Below are 11,315 nucleotides of genomic sequence, written 5' to 3' on the forward strand. Positions count from 1 at the left end.
CTGACTTACAGTATACTACTACCTGCACGCTCACCTAATGGGGCTAAATTACACAGTGCTATTCGGAGGATTTGGCTGACGGGCCAAAGTCATGACATGCATACTACATCTCATAGGTATAGTGGGTAAACGGATATTTTATGTCTTCTTTAATCTACTGGGTTGGTATAATCCAACATCAGACGAACCGGTTCGTGGCAGCACCTAACTCCCCGACACAACAGCCAATCCTTCATAAATCTTCTGCTTCACAGCCAAGAAGCTCCCTCCTCCTCGTCCCAGATTTGTCGACGCCGCAGACTGCGCGGATGCTTCAATCTCAATCCGCCCCGTCGCCGACTTTCGCACTGCCACCATCCCATCGATAAGGAGCGTTCCCTCGCCCCTGAATTCTGCCGTATGCCCGGCCCCTTGCATGATCTTGCGCAAATCTGCCAGCCGCAGGTCGCCCACATGGAGCGGCCGGGTCATGGACCGCGTCCCCGCCGCCATGTTGACCGGCAGCACATCCAGCAGTGGGTATACCTCGGACTTGTCGGCTGATGGTTTGGCCCCCTCTGGTGGTGCGTTCGTCGCGACCTCGGTGCTACTTCCTTCTTCCTTCTTCTCTTCCTCCAATAGTTTCGGCTTCTTGCTGGGGTTCTCTTCTGTAGCATCCTCCAGTACGGCCTGTTCCGGCCCCCGCAACTGTGCCGTCAGCGTAACCACGCCCAGGCTGCGTACGTGCTGCCACTTCAAACGCCGGACCAGGTTGTTGCTCAACTTGACCATCCATGCGTTGGTGTCGACGCTGGCGTCAACGACTTCACCGTTGACTGGCGTGAAGATGACTGCCGAATCCGCGGCCGAAACATCCATTCCGGATTTGGCTGCCAGGAGCTTCTGGCATTCGGTCGCCAATGCGGTCGTCTCCTGTTTCATGCCACCAACCAGGATCAGCTTCCGGGGCTGGATGAGTGGGATGAGCATCTCCAGACTGCGCTTGTCGTGTAGTCCCGCAAAGTCCACGTATGCCAGCCGGGCATTTATTGTCAGTGTAGCCTTTTCGTATATTGCCTTCGCTGGCCCTTCGAAGCTCTGTCCTTCCACCTCATCCTCCGAGGATACCGCGGCATCCACTTCGCCGTCTTCGGCGAGGCTCAGTTCGTCAGCAGTGCTGACATCCCGTTTCTGCGCATCGCCAAGCGCTTGCCGTTTGGCGCCACTGCCCGACAGTCGACGTCCGTGGGGCGCTGTTTCGTCCCAGCGACGTTTCTGTCCCAGCTTGGTCTGGGAGTCGGTCCGGCGCTGCTGCATGTCGGCCTCCTCACGTTCCTCGGCACGGAGGTACTCCTCAGGCCGGATGAACTCGCCATACTCGTCCCCCTTCTTCCGCGGTGCCACATACGGGAACATGCGCTCGCGACCTTTCTTGCCTCGTACATCGTAGTCGTAGACATTCTTGCGTCGTAGAAGAATGTTGACGCCAAGGTCTTCATCGCTGAGGCCGAGCTTGTTTCGGTTGGAGTGTGCTAAGGAGGTCGAGAAGTTCAGGACACGACCCTGCTGTTCCGTCTCCGAGTCTTCTGATGTAGAGCTTGACCGGTCATCGAGGGCGTCGGCGGCATTGTCAAGATTTTCTTGTCCTCTTGCTTGTGAGGTATCTTGAAGTTGTCGTTTCGTGGCCAGATACTGCTGGTAGAGCAACTGCTCGCCTGCGTCCAAAGGCGCACGTCGCACATCCGTCCAGGAGAGATCCCGGCCTCCGCTGTGCACCTGTTCCAGCATCTCGCCATCCGATGCCTTTTCCAGAGCGACACCATCCTTCCGTTCTTCATACCACTGCCAGATCATACTGCCGAGCGTCTTCCTGTGGGTGCTTTCCTGGCCCTCCGTGATCCTCTCCTTATGCAGAGGCTCCGTCAAAAGCAGTAGGTTGTTAGCACCTTCCGCCACCAAACGAAGAGAGTCCTTTGCGAATCCCCAATCCAGCGACGTATCGGAAGCCAGGATGACCTTGGGCTTCTGGTCGGACAGAATCTTCTCTAATCGCTTTTTGCGTTCCAAGATTCGGAGATGTTTGAATGTAAAAGGCCCCACGCCCTTCCCTTCTGCCTTGCCCTGATTCTGACCTGCACGTTGGCCTTCTGTATTTGACTGACCAGTCGCTGCATCCACACCCTCAGCCGCCTCAAACTCTCGCACGATATTCTCGTCCATCCACTCCAGCATACTCCTTGCCAGTCGCATCGTAGTATTAGCTTTGCGGCCGGCCAGGTATAATCCGGCTCCTTTCAGTACATCGTCACCCTGGCCAGAGCCTGCCGCATCGCGCCAGGCATGTTCCAGTGCATAAGCCAGCTCCAGCACACGAGCGCTAGTATCCGTAGGAATCAGCACTGTACCACCCTTGGCGATGGTGCTCCGAATCATGTCCAGCAGCAAGTCATCCCGTTTCTTCCTGCCTCCGGGCAATGCAAACCGTTCGCCTCCCCTGGTGCTGCATACCAGCGCCGTAGGTTTGCGCAGCTGCTCAATGACCTCCGTTCCACTAGCACCGGAACCTCCAAACCAGGCAGCGCCCGCGACGACGCTCTCTCGAGCTTGGTTCCAGTCGACCGCATAGACAATTGACTCCATGCCATGTTGTACATGCCATATCGTACCACCAACGGTATGTCCAGCGTTGTATGCGGTCAGCGTAAGGCCGTTCAGGGGCGGGGAGAATGGTGACGGAAGCGGTTGGTGTGGTTGTGAGTATTTCAAAGGGTGTATCAAAGAGAAGTACCGGGCGATTTCTTCGGCGGTGGGAGGTTGGAGGAGGATGCGCCCGGCATGAGTAGCTTCGGCGCTTTCATCGCCTTCGGCCACCGACGCAGCAGCTGATGCTGCGGCCGTAGAAGCGCCGGGCTCGGAGATCGAGGCTTTGGGTAGAAATGTTGCGGCCAGCGGAGAAGAGGCGTATAAATCCTGTAGCAACGTGCGACCGAGCGCAATGACGGGACTCGTAGCGTAGACGGGGATTTGCGTAAAGAGAGGGAAGGTCTTGCAACAATGGGCAAAGGCACCGATATGAGCGGGTGTAGCGTGGGTTAGAAGAATGAGCGACAGGGTCGGGACATGTCTATCATTATCATATTAGAAGACAGACTCCTCCGATAGGTATACAGGACTGCAGTGGTAGCTCACTTTTCAAGTTCCTGCAGGTCGAGAGGATCAAAGGTGTCATCCCAACCGACGTCCACAAGAATCTTGATTCCTCCATCAAGCTCGAGAATCGATTGTGAAGCCTTCGATGACGCAGACTGCGCGCCGAGAAGGGGGGTAAAGGTGAACATCTTGGCTTGGAGATTCTCGTGCGCGGCGATCCCAGGAGAGCTGCAGTTGAGGCTGTCGCGGAGACTCGGGAAGCGCTCTCACTTAGCTCATCGATCCAGACGGGGTAACGACGAACAGATGCGCGACCAGTTGGCAATTATCGTAACATATCCAGACTATTGAGCAGCATTCACTAATATGAAACAATGGCTGAGTGCGAAGGATGCTGATGCCGCGGATTGTTTGGTCGACATCGGCAGACACAAAGCAGTATCACATCACGGGTCTGGTTTGTCCGGTTTGCACTACTCTCTTTATCGGGTAATCATGATGCAGATCAACTACATAGTACTATTGTCGAAGTATACAAAGACAAACAATAACAAGCATGGTGAATAAAGCTACAAGACATGCTAAATACATAAGAACATATGCTTTGTCGCATCCACTTCAACCTTTCTTAGTTGCTTTTGCAGCCTCTTTCCCCTGGGACCTGGCCATGGCCCGCGTTTGCATTCGCCGCGGTGGCGATGCTGGTCCTGCTTCCCCTGCTGCAGGCCCCGTTGATGCTAATGACCGTACTGAGCGTGTCGATCGTTTTGGTGCTGCTGAGCGTTTTGGTGCTGCTGAGCTTTTTGGTACTGCCGATCGTTTCGGTGCTGCTGTGCGTGCTGGTGCTGCTTCCTCTGCTGCAGCTCCTGCTGATGCTGGTGGCCGTGCTGCGCGTGCTGAGCGCGCTGAGCGTCTTGGTGATGCTGAGCGTGCTGATGGTTCCATATTCTCCGGTTCTGTAGCCCTCTTCCTCTTCGTCCCTTTCGCTTTTCCCTTCTTCGCTGGTTCAACTTGTGCTGGCGCCGTCTTGGGTAGCGGAGGCGGAGCCCTAGGTATCTGCTCAAGCTGACCTGGAGCCAGAGCAGAATGCAAACTGGTTGGGCTCACTCCGCCCCAATTTCTCATCCGGTGAAGTATATCTTGAGGGTAATATTCATCGTAGTGATCATGCATGTATTGCGTGCTGTCATTTACCTTGGAAATTACTCTTGGAATGATTGGTCCCTGAGCAGGTGGTCCCTGAACTGGCGGTCCCTGAACTGGTGGTCCCTGAACTGGTGGTCCCTGAACTGGCGGTCCCTGAACTGGCGGTCCCTGAACTGGCGGTCCCTGAACTGGCGGTCCCTGAACTGGTAGTCCTTTAATAGGCGGTCCCTGAACAGGTGGTCCTTGAATAGGTGGTCCTTGAATAGGTGGTCCTTGAATAGGTGGTCCTTGAATAGGTGGTCCCTGAGCAGGTGGTCCCTGAGCAGGTGGTCCCTGAGCAGGTCGACTCCTCCGTGAGCCGGCTTCACCACCTTCAATCCGACGTTGTTGTCCTCTTATCTCGTCGACCGGCTCGATCAGAGCCGGGTATACGTCGACATGTGGCCTTGTTATGTTGTACCATCCTGTCCACCCTGGTGGGCGGGCTCGAGCCTCTTGTATCGCTAGAAGTCTATTTCCATTAAGCGGTTCTTGTAGCAGCTGCCTCTTCGGTTCCGATGTCGCTCCTAATACCCCAGTAAGTACTTGCGGTTCTGCTAGACCTTGCCGTAGCTGTCTCGGTCTTTCCCTCGCTAAAGCTTTCGCACCTTGTCTTGATGGCCTGTCAGGCGCTCCTCCTGGAGGCACTAGATTCCCCATCAGCCAGACATTCCATCACTTTCAGAAGGAGAAGTCAACAGTGTCTTTACCTTGTTGCGGTACTCCAAATCCATATAACTGGGGATCAGGGGGCGGGTGAGGATGAATGTCTGGGTCATATTGGTCATAGACTACCACATTACCCCCACGAGCTAAGCACATGGCCAGAATTAGCACATCAGAAAGAGTTCCGGAATGTATAACGCAAGGGATACATGAAGAATGTGAGCAAGTCCTTCCCGTAAGCCGCAATATCTTAGAGATAGCTCGTATATATCGCCAAACAGGCTTGCTTATAGCGACTTAGGCCGCTCCGACAAGACATACATTACATCATCTGATAACCTTGAACACGTACAAAAAGAGGCATAGGAACATGCTCAACACAAGTAAAGTGACAACAATCCAAATCCATTTACACTCACCCTGATTTGTGACTCCACCATCATCCGCAGTGTATGGCGGTTCATGGTCCATGTACTCAGCTGGCGGTGTGTCTATATCGTTGTTTGGATCATTTTCCTGTTGGGGAGGGTTGTTATGCATGGATAGCATCTTTAATGTTCCTGCTAAGTATCGACTGTGTCCTTCAATAGGGGACTTTGGCCGATGGACCTTGTGCTTGGGGGCCTGCGTGAATAAAGGCGGCCGCTTATATGAACTATAATTGTAACCTTCACCTGTGCCAGGTTGAGTCGGTGCTACCATCTCACCAACGGGCATTTGTCGATGATACTTCTTGCCCTGAGGTCCCTCTGTCCACGTTGGCGGGACGACTGGTTCTCCATATGGTCGAGATCTTCGCGTCCCCAGATGTAGAGGTTGGAGGCTATTGCTCGTATGGCTAGTTGGTTGTTTAGCAGCGACATCCTGCAGTTCTCTGGCAGCATTGGCCAGGATGGCCCCACGTCCTGCCGAAAGCCTCCCGGTACCACTTGACAGGGTTTCAGGTTCCGCATTGACAAACTCCACGTGTTGGTCCCCTGGTGGGTTTGCGTCAAGGGAAGTTCTTTGCGACGGATCCTCGAGCCGCTTGCCGGGTTCTTCAGACATTGCTTATCAAGTTGATGGAGCGGTGGATGTGGATAGCTTGAACGAGAGTATAATGCTCGAGTACACACTGGAAGTACGCCTCGTAGTATAAATTTCTCAGAATGCGAGCCCAAAAGCTTGTAAGCTCAAGATGACTTGGAAAACAATATGGTCAGCCCGGACACCCCGTGCGGAGCGATGGTAGTCAAATATATCCGGGACAACTTGCATTATCGAAGGGGTTCATTCACGCTAGGTTTCGAATGAACTTCCTTTCACTTATATCGATCGAAGTAATTGATTCAACAAAAATAGAACAGACGCAATGTATTCCTCTGTCTTTGTTGGACACTTCTTTGTCCCTGAAAGCATCAACAAGAACTTCCCACGAGGCGGAAATTGCAAAGTGAAAGACCTATAAGCCGGCGTCAGCATTGTCAGTAACAAAGCCAATCGATCTCGACGCTAAACTTACCTAGACCTTCGTTTACCCGCTGAGGTCTGAAGAAAAGCACTCATGCACTTTGCTGCAATCTTCAACCTGAAGGAGCAAGTCTCTCGCAAGTTGTGCTGTTGATCGGTCCGTTAGTTCAGTCCAAAGAGAAAGACCCATCACTTTCGGTTCGCTGAGCTTCCAACGTACAGGGACGGTAAATCCCGCGAGGACAGCAGAAAAAGGACGTCAAATATCGTCTCTCCATGGCCCTCATCACACCTGTCAGATGTCCTTCTGGCCTTTCCTATGTACATTTTCAGCACATTTCCGCCCTAGAAGATAAACGAAGAAATTTCCTTCTTTTCTTTCATTGTTGCCTGATAAAGATCAAACAATCTCCATCTAGGGGAGGCAAAACTGGGACGAAGATCAACAAAGAAAGTCAAAGTACCCGGTACATTCCTCGGAGGATTCCTAGCGCTGCTGACACCGGATGACTGGTAAACTAGCAATGGAAAGTGCTTACTTGCCTCAGCGTTGTTTTCTATTGTCGTTGGAATGTTCTTTTGTGGGTAGCTTGAGTGTTGATCTTAGTCAAAAGATTTTGTTATGGTGTGATATACGTTGTACTTGGTAGTCGTGCTCGCTGGTACTCGTCCAGGACAATGGTTCGACACAACCGGTATCAGCTGGAATCTGACTCTATGATGTGACTGGCCTGTATTCTCTGACAAGGTTGCCTGCTCTGGAAGAATCATCAAGAGAACAATAATGATCTTTGCAGCTGACCAGCTCAGAGCTTCGCTGTAAAGACCACCAGCATCGTGTACCTTGTCATATAGATTATGTCACATCGACCTAGCGAACATGCTTAATCGGCGGTTTCGCATTCCACAGCTCAGTCAAGGATGGCACTGAAGGTGAAGGTCAGTCCTGGAGTACGTTCCACAGAACGAGGGGCAGGCAATCAGGCAGTCAGGCAGGCAGGCACGAGACCAGGGCCCTCAGCTCCTGCCATCCCCTTCTACTAATAAGTTTACAACCCAACAGCAGGCAATCCCGTCGTCCCTGAGCCTGGTAGTCCGTATAGCACTTCACAGTGCACCTTCGCTGCGGATTTGTTGCACAAATTCGACTTTGAGTAGAAGAATAAGGGAAAGATGGCATTATGTACGATTTAACGAAAAGACCACATATGATCACCGCAGGCAATTGGCCACGCAATGCTGGTATGCTTGTCGTATGAACTATACTCAAGAACAGTATATGGAAGACATTCAATGTTGCTCAGAGGTATCTGGAATGATGTGCCCCTTCAATAGAGCTAACACTCATTGCCAGTATCGGGGCTCGTCAAAGACATGGTACCGATGACCACGAACTCCCTGGCCGCGGAACAATGCAGGGAATCGACGGCCTTCAGGGACCATTTCTTCGGGGATACGCATTTCATTTTCCGGTTCCGGCTCGCCAATCACAAATTTACCGACCTATTAAGAATAGCTGGTTAGATAGGAAAGATTCGTGGAAGTGAATTAGGCCAAAGGAGCATACCTGGATCTCAGTGTCGGTAATCGAGTCACGGCTAACTCTGGCGTAGCCTGTTCTCTTCAACTTCTTAAACAGAATGTACTCGCACCAACGGTCCCAGTCCGTGGGATCAATGTCCTTCATACCACTGATATCACTGACATAAGTGTTGTAGTTGCCCTCGAGCGGTTTGGTGACCAAGTAGCTCAGCAACACCATCGGACGAGACGACGAACCCATCAAGTTGGACAAGTACTCCGTTTGCAGACGACGGTCTTCCGGATCCTCCTCCTGACCCGAATGGAAGACCACAACATCAACAAGCTCACCATACATGTCCAAAGTGGCGTGGATGGCCGGGGCAAGCTCACCAACAGGTGAAGGGAGTAGGTGATGGGTGGAGTTGACAATGGGGAATTTGGAGAGCAAGGCAGATCCCCAGGTGTGCTTGTTGGGACCCGGTCCAAAGTCCGCGTACATTCCCAGGTCGTCCGCCAAGAATTGCGTAACATCACGGTTGCCCATGATGATGCGCTGGTTGTCTGACTCAAGCAAGCCGATCACATCAAGCTCAAGCTCCTGGATTACATCGCGCATGCGCCGCTCAGATGCCCACATATCGTTATCGAGGCCGAAGTGGATCGTCCAAATGCCCATGGTGGCAACTTTGTCGTCCTTATGATAAGGAGTGTAGTCGTTAGTGGGGAAGCGGAGGTATGCGATGGAGACGGAGAGCAGTTGCAGAAGCGCGAGGACGTAGATGAAGTATGAACGCTGTCTTCTGCTGTTAGGGCTAACGGCCTTGATCTTCGGGCTGGAAGCATTCGAAACACCCGCCGAGAAGACACCAGCGCCAATGGACAACATGATGGTAATCACGACCCAATCCGTGTGCTCTCTGACGAGGTATCCACCAGGAACAAAGGCGTAAGCAACGACCCAAACGTGGAACAGGATCAAGAAAATGTACAGAACGCAGCCCACACCGAACGTAGATGCAGGAGAATGTCTAACGGCCGAGGAAAGGAGAACGGGTGTCACGGCCAGGAGGTAGAACGTGAGGACAAGACCGCCATAGTATCCGGTCCAGTGACTGTAGCAGGTAAGGAATGTGGCACCCAGAGAGCCAAGTCCGAACGCTGTCCAACTACCGGCCACAGAAGGATAAAAGAGGCCGTAGACGAGACCAGCACCCATGGTAAAGATGGTGACGGCACCGTGGGGAGCCGCGATGGGGCCCCGCACCGGATAACCCTCCCAGACCCAAGACATCATCGTACTAGAGTCCGAAAGAAGGTAGTGCATGGCGAACATCAAGCCGCCAACACCCAGACCGGCCAGGAACGGAGAGCCCTTCTTTCCACTCGACGGCAGATAATCTCCTCCGCTCGTGGCAGGTCTACGGTAGGATCGAAGGACAGCCAGGACAGCGAGAAGAAGTCCAATCTTGTTCCATCCACCGTTCTGAGCGTGCATGATTGGCCACAGAGGGTTGTTGGTAGCGCATGCGAACTTGGCGACGCTAGACAGAATCAAACCGATGCTCCATGAAAGGATACGGGACTCCAATCTGACGTTGTTCGCTCTCTCCGCATACAAGCTAGCGGCCCAGGTCACACAGCTGCAGATAACGGCAAAGCCCATAACGAAGAGGCGGTTGGCAGGGTCTTGCACCTTATATGCCAGGAGTCCGGACAGCGAGAGCAGGTGGAAAAGGCGAGGGTTCTTGATTGCCGCAGATTTGATGGCCGGGATGCCGAGGAGCAAAGGTGAAAGGTAGCAGACAATGGCTGCCTCATATCCGGAGATGCCCATGTGCCAAAGGGGGAAGTCTACATCCAATCAGACATGCGATCCTGCAGATAAGAAACGCACTACTTACACCAGACGAGAACGGGAAGGGCAGTGCAGAGGGTCCAGAAGACGAACTACAACTTATCAGCAACCACATAATTTGAGGGAAAGCCCAATCTGAAGCGTACCCCATTGTAGACGTCTGCAGCAGCATCGATGATTTCAGACCAGAAAAAGCCCTCGCCAAACGTATTTCCGACAGGCTTGCCCTTCCTGACTACGAGTTAACTGCCATGTTCAGGTTAAGTCTGGAAATCAGATTGTACACACTCTTTTTCAAGGACAGAGTCCGCAGTGGTCTTCAACTGCCTGGAAGTTTGCGAATCTTAGATCACGTCTTTCAAATACCGACAACCATCTTTTGGCGACTGTACATTTTCCTCTCTTGCTCTGCATTACTTTGGAAGCCATTGTACATACCCTCTGCTAACCCCCTTGACATCCCTCACAACAATCTCGAATGCGTCAAAGTCAAGAGCTGTGACGGCATCGAATCCGACATCAAACAAAATAAGCGACCACTCGAAGAAGGCGTATCTCGTGTAAGCTGGCCAAAGGTTAACAGTCTCATCCACAGCAGCAGCAGCATCCATGCGATCTTACCCCCAGGAACCTTGTGCACTTTGTGTTGGATGAAGTAGTAGATCAGCGGCACCAGAGTGCCAAAGAACAGGCTGGCCAGAATCTTGCGGTACTTGACAGCGCGGCGGTTGTTCGGACTGAGGGCGAGGCAACCGAGAGTCCAGGGCAAAGTTGCCACCAGGTACGAGATCATGAAAATATCGTGCCAGTCGTGATCATCAGTCGAGGTAACATAAGTCCAGCCTCCGCACGTGAATGTCCGGAACAAGCCCACACCAGCGACCAGCTTTGGCAGGGCGGAGTTAGGGCGGGCAGTCAGGAGGTACCAAAGGAATACGAGGGCGAAACGAGGACCGGAAGTGATGGCAATGAAGACTTGGAAGAAAGAGCGTTCAGGATAGCGATCACCGATGGTGGCCGACACGGAAGGGAACCATTCATCAGGGTAGCCGTAATGTTCGTTCTGGACAATCTTGTGGAAATGCAAGGACATCCCCACTACCAGGGCACTGAAGAAGGCCGTGTAGGCCACAGCTGTATGTGCCCAAGAGATCCATTTTCCATTGACCTGAGAGATGGTCAATTAGCTTGACAAACCGCGAAGCGCAGAGACACTAACCGCCACAACGGCATCCCCATCTTTATATCTGGGTGCCATGGCAGCACAGGGAGGCACCGAGCACGGACTCCGGCCAATTAAAAGAATAAGCTATAAAGAAACAGACTAAGGGGGATAGAAATGAGCGTCAATAAAAGAGAAATGAAATGAGAAGGGAAAAGAAAAGCGAAAGAGCGGGTCGTACAAAGAATCCCAACAGCGAGAAGCCCAAGATTCCCCTGAAGGTGAGAGAGAGACAGATGATGGGATGACCTTCGGAGCGAGGCTCGGCAACACGCGGGCGGCGCG

General features: G+C 52.6%; 4 protein-coding genes across 4 annotated transcripts; 1 reads left to right on the forward strand and 3 right to left on the reverse strand.

The window, feature by feature from the left end:
* Positions 1-128: 128 nt before the first annotated feature.
* BO79DRAFT_285592 (cleavage polyadenylation factor subunit CFT2) lies at positions 129-3,317 on the reverse strand (the record flags this gene model as incomplete). The annotated part of the gene is made up of 2 exons (XM_025688377.1): positions 129-3,103; positions 3,169-3,317. The coding sequence occupies 2 exons, from the start codon at positions 3,315-3,317 to the stop codon at positions 205-207; spliced, it is 3,048 nt and encodes a 1,015-aa protein (XP_025542845.1). The 3' UTR covers positions 129-204.
* A 479-nt stretch (positions 3,318-3,796) lies between these two features.
* Positions 3,797-4,198, forward strand: BO79DRAFT_252084 (uncharacterized protein; the record flags this gene model as incomplete). The annotated part of the gene is made up of 1 exon (XM_025685903.1): positions 3,797-4,198. The coding sequence occupies one exon, from the start codon at positions 3,797-3,799 to the stop codon at positions 4,196-4,198; it is 402 nt and encodes a 133-aa protein (XP_025542846.1).
* Positions 4,199-4,250: 52 nt separating this feature from the next.
* On the reverse strand, positions 4,251-6,027 carry BO79DRAFT_252085 (uncharacterized protein; the record flags this gene model as incomplete). Its single annotated transcript, XM_025685904.1, has 5 exons — positions 4,251-4,268; positions 4,324-4,841; positions 4,923-4,961; positions 5,025-5,126; positions 5,400-6,027. 5 exons carry the CDS (start codon positions 6,025-6,027, stop codon positions 4,251-4,253), a joined length of 1,305 nt encoding a protein of 434 aa, XP_025542847.1.
* A 1,577-nt stretch (positions 6,028-7,604) lies between these two features.
* Positions 7,605-11,245, reverse strand: BO79DRAFT_207668 (putative integral plasma membrane protein). Its single transcript, XM_025682229.1, has 8 exons — positions 11,028-11,245; positions 10,430-10,976; positions 10,247-10,373; positions 10,097-10,135; positions 9,955-10,039; positions 9,855-9,900; positions 7,997-9,804; positions 7,605-7,932 (listed from the first exon to the last, which is right to left on the reverse strand). Exons 2-8 carry the CDS (start codon positions 10,899-10,901, stop codon positions 7,774-7,776), a joined length of 2,736 nt encoding a protein of 911 aa, XP_025542848.1. The 5' UTR covers positions 10,902-10,976; positions 11,028-11,245; the 3' UTR covers positions 7,605-7,773.
* Between the last annotated feature and the right edge of the window lie 70 nt (positions 11,246-11,315).

The sequence above is a fragment of the Aspergillus costaricaensis genome (genome assembly GCF_003184835.1).
Source record: "Aspergillus costaricaensis CBS 115574 unplaced genomic scaffold BO79scaffold_6, whole genome shotgun sequence".
Classification (NCBI taxonomy): Eukaryota; Fungi; Ascomycota; class Eurotiomycetes; order Eurotiales; family Aspergillaceae; genus Aspergillus; species Aspergillus costaricensis.